The sequence below is a fragment of the Coregonus lavaretus genome, assembly GCF_964263955.1.
Source record: "Coregonus lavaretus genome assembly, chromosome: 28".
Lineage (NCBI taxonomy): Eukaryota > Metazoa > Chordata > Actinopteri > Salmoniformes > Salmonidae > Coregonus > Coregonus lavaretus.
The window spans coordinates 26,407,709-26,411,931 of NC_140015.1; the positions used below are offsets into that span (position 1 = coordinate 26,407,709).

Sequence of the window (4,223 nt, forward strand, 5' to 3'; positions counted from 1 at the left end):
TCGGGCAGGTAGTGTTCGCCTGGCATCCGCCAAACCCAGATTCATCCGTAGATGTATTCTACACCTTTATGAAAACCACAGAGCCAGTCCCTAGACGCATGACTAAGTCTTAGAGTAAACACTGTGTAATCTATCTCATATGAGTTACCACATAGTTAGGTAATGATGACATCAGTATGGGACATTAACTGACATTAGTGGCGGTCGGAGATAGAAATAGGAGGTAGACATAGTCATAGATAGGCTACAGTGAAGAACAGAGTATTGCACTACATTCCAATGCAACATATGAAATATTCTAATAGCTTCCATGATCAAAACATAATGAAACTGGCCGGAAGAATGTAGGGGTTATCTGTATGTACGGTACAGTTGATAAAGCATTAGAAGGGATCCTTCAAAAGGGCAAAGTGATATAAGAATGGGTGAAAGTTGTGGGCAGACTTATTATAAAGATAAGAGTTCTTCTTAATGCAGTCATTTTACACTCATTTCCAGGGCCACATTCTATTCTCCACATTTGAAAGAGCCGAAGAAGAAATAACGGAGTTGTTCATAAGTTTGTGTGATTCTAGCCACAGCTAATTAGCGGCAGGTTTCAATTAAACCATTAAGCAACAAGCTAATCTCCGCCATTTCTCCAACCTCTCATTTGAGCTCAGATATTCATTTATATGACAAATGGTATTCGTTTTCTCACATATATAAATATTCATATTCACACTGATGCAAATGGTTTTTCAACAATGTAAAGTGCATGATGTGTACAGTGGGGTTGCAGTGCATTCTAGTGGTCGCCAAGTGTAGTGCAGAAAATAATAATTTACGTCTTTAAAACTCCCTTGGGTGGCAGTAAAGAGTGGTGTCTCGAACTACCCCATTGTATTGTAACAGGTGTGTGAGCTGGATTTAGTAATGCCACTGTGCTGGAGACCACTGTACTACATCTACCTTTCTTTTTCTAATTCATACGCTGAATCTCTGAGATCAATCCCTGTTGCCTACTAGTGGAGCGAACAAGGTCCCTTAACATGTGAAAATACATGACACATTCACTGTGACAGCCAAGCAACCACATTACAGTAAAAGGCAATTGCCTAACAACTGTTGACTGTACAGGGAGTACTACCTGTATATGAGTGAGACCTACTGTATATTACCCTTTGTCACTTCCCCAATCACGTTGTTTAGAAAAAGCAGGACTGATAGCAGTCAGTCTATTCCAGTGACCAGAGGGAGGAGTGCTATAGTACTTCCAACAGTAACCAGACTTTCTCAACAGGTCTTACAGTTCAAAACCAAATCTTTCTTACAGTAACGTTAATAGGGTCTTTCCACCAATTTAGTGCCTTTTGAGAAGTGTAACATGGTCAAATATACATTCTGTTTTAAAGAGCACATGTTCAACTTCATAAAAAAACACATTTTCCCATCTTAAAATAAAAATTAAAAAAAGACTATAGTAAGTGCCTATTAAATGCCAAAAACATAACAGGGTTGACAATTTCTTCTTAAATAAGTCATTCATCCCCTTGTGACAGGGAGAATGGAAGCTTGTTGTGTGCAAAAGGGAGTGGCAATTGAATGAAAGCCTGTCTATCTATGAGTAACAGGGATGACGTGTTCTGCTCGACCCGTTCAGTTTTCCACCACAAAACACCAGAAAATTGCCAAAAAGAGTAGAACCAGCTAACCTGCTTTTACTATATGATTTGACTATTAGATGTTCAATGCTACTTAAGAAAAAAATATTTTAAAAGGAATAGTTTCAAGATATTAAAACGAGAGTTCAGTTCACGTAACAGGGTTGACCTTAAAATGAGGGACAGACATAAATGAATCATTAATCACATGAAATAAATAATCTTCAGAGATGACTTTGTCAAAGCAAAATAACTATGGCTTTACATTGGAAACTTGGAGAAATTTAGGGATTAAGTGGGTTAAAATCTTCCTAGAAGTGATAGGGTTGACAGAGGGACATGTCAAAATGCTGAATTTTGGCACTTCATTTATTATAACAGGCTTTTCAAATTCAATATTGGTGCAGAATTTCTATATTGTGCCCCAATGTAAAAAGGGATGTGAAAGACACTCTTTTCGTGGAACGACCCAGTAGTAAACAAGCAGACAGAGGTGGTGGGTGGTATGGCAGTTAACATCAGTAGATCAAAGAGGATTGAAGAAAAGTAAAATCAATAGAAAAGTAAAAAAAATATCCAAATTACTTGTAACACCCCATTAACAATTGTTCAAGTGGGGGATGTTCGGTGAATGTATTTTCAGTCTTTTTCTGAAAACACAACACTGTCCTTTAATTAAATATCATTTTTGGCACTTTTGCCATTGTGTAAAAGATACATTTTGCTCAGTTTTTCCCCATCCCTGATTATGGAAGAAGTAGATATTGTAGATTTGTAGTAGATTCACTCCAAGCGTCTCATCATCCTTCCTCCCAGAACCATTTATAGAGCTCAGTAACCATCTGATTCTCAGGGTGGCGTCTGATGTATTCACAGCTGTTGCAGGCTGTCTGAATGGGGAAGTCGTTGATGCTAACTGTGTGGCTCCTCTGCCACTTGAAGTATTTACGGTACATCTCCTCATTCTTGTCCAGGAAGAGGAGATGTTTGGCCAGGGCTCTTGACGAGCGGAAGTCATCCACATGGATGAAGGAATCTCCAGGGATGAACTTCTCGTAGTTCTCTCTTGACGGGCCCATCACCACAGGAACAGCACCCAACTTGAGAGCGTTGTAGAGTTTTTCTGTGATGTAGTCCTTATGGACAGAGTTCTCAAAAGACAGGTAGAATTTACAGCTGGCCACGATCATTCTGTATTCACTAAGAGACACCTTTTTATTGAAAGGGTCCCCGTAGGTGTGAATCCTGATGAATTTGCGCAGCTCCATGTAGTACCAAGTCCTCTTGTGTTCTGGCTTCCAGTTGCTAACGATCCAACAGACCAGTCGGTTTTTGTGCGGGACAAACTCCTCCTTCTCTTTAGTCCGAAGGACGAGAGAGCCATAAGGCATGTTGATGTCTGCATCCTGCCTGTAGTTCAAAGTCACATTAAACAGATCTTCCAAGCCAGGTATTCTATTCGTGTGTGCCGGCGATTCGAAATTCATCCACACCCATTTCTGGAAGGAGGGCCGTGGTTCTTGGGGCAGGTTGGATAAATCCTCTTTGATTTCTCGGTGGTGGATGAGAACGGCGTCCGCTTGACTGTACAGCTCTCTGTCGTCTGTCAGGTGACAGCCTTCAATGTTATACAGGGACCTGCAGGAGTTCAGTTTGAAGGGATGGTCAAATGGCCAGTGCCAGACCAGCACGGTAACGTCCTGTTTGTGCTCCGCCTGGAAGTGCTTGGCCAGGACAGGGAGCCAAGTGATAGTGGGGCGGTACAGTAGACAGGTCAGCAAGCAGCCCAGCAGGAGAATGCCTATCAGGCTCCGGTGCCCAATTCTACGACTTGGTCCAAGACACATAATATGGCCTGTCAAAAGGAAAGGCTGTTTGTTTTTCAGTTTATTAAGAACAGGCAAACACATCTAATCACTCTATTATTGCATGTATTCGTAAAGTTGACAATGATTATTTTAGCACAAGGAATACTGGTCAATCATAAACTCTAACCACAGACAGGTTTTAGGGTGAGGGCAGACATCTGCTGACGAGGCTAGTGCTCTATCAGCAGACCGTTTCATTGCTTCACTAGTCATGCATATTATATGGTTGTCATAACAGTAATCAAAGTCATTAAGACAAGCTCAGGTTTCTGTTAGGTTAGTGACTTCTGAAGTGACTGAGGCAGTGGTTATGACTAAGATCCTGAGTTCATAGGACGTGCTTCCCATCCAGAGAAACAAATGAGCCATGTGGTCAAACTAAACAAATACTCTGGATACTTATCCTGGCTATTGTGTGTATAGAGTCCAGCCTCTGAACCAGCATATAGGATAGATCAATAAATATTGAACTCAGAGGATATAGTAAGACTATTGAACTAAGGAGTCATGGGACTCAAAGTGTTGGGGGCTGTGATTTCACCCTTGCCCGGGGTAATTCAATGACTCAATGAGATAAGCACAGGTTCTAAGTAAAACATACTACGCAGTCAAATAATGATAGCATGTTATGCAATGGGAACTACCAGGGTAGGCAATAACAATAAACCTGTGTGAATGTTTTGATACCAACAAGTTGCCATAAAGCCAGCTA

General features: G+C 41.0%; 1 protein-coding gene across 1 annotated transcript; it reads right to left on the minus strand.

Annotated features, from left to right (window-relative positions):
• Positions 1-2,443: 2,443 nt before the first annotated feature.
• Positions 2,444-3,553, minus strand: LOC311103200 (4-galactosyl-N-acetylglucosaminide 3-alpha-L-fucosyltransferase 9-like; the record flags this gene model as incomplete). Its single annotated transcript, XM_084144748.1, has 1 exon — positions 2,444-3,553. One exon carries the CDS (start codon positions 3,551-3,553, stop codon positions 2,444-2,446), a length of 1,110 nt encoding a protein of 369 aa, XP_084000874.1.
• Positions 3,554-4,223: the final 670 nt, after the last annotated feature.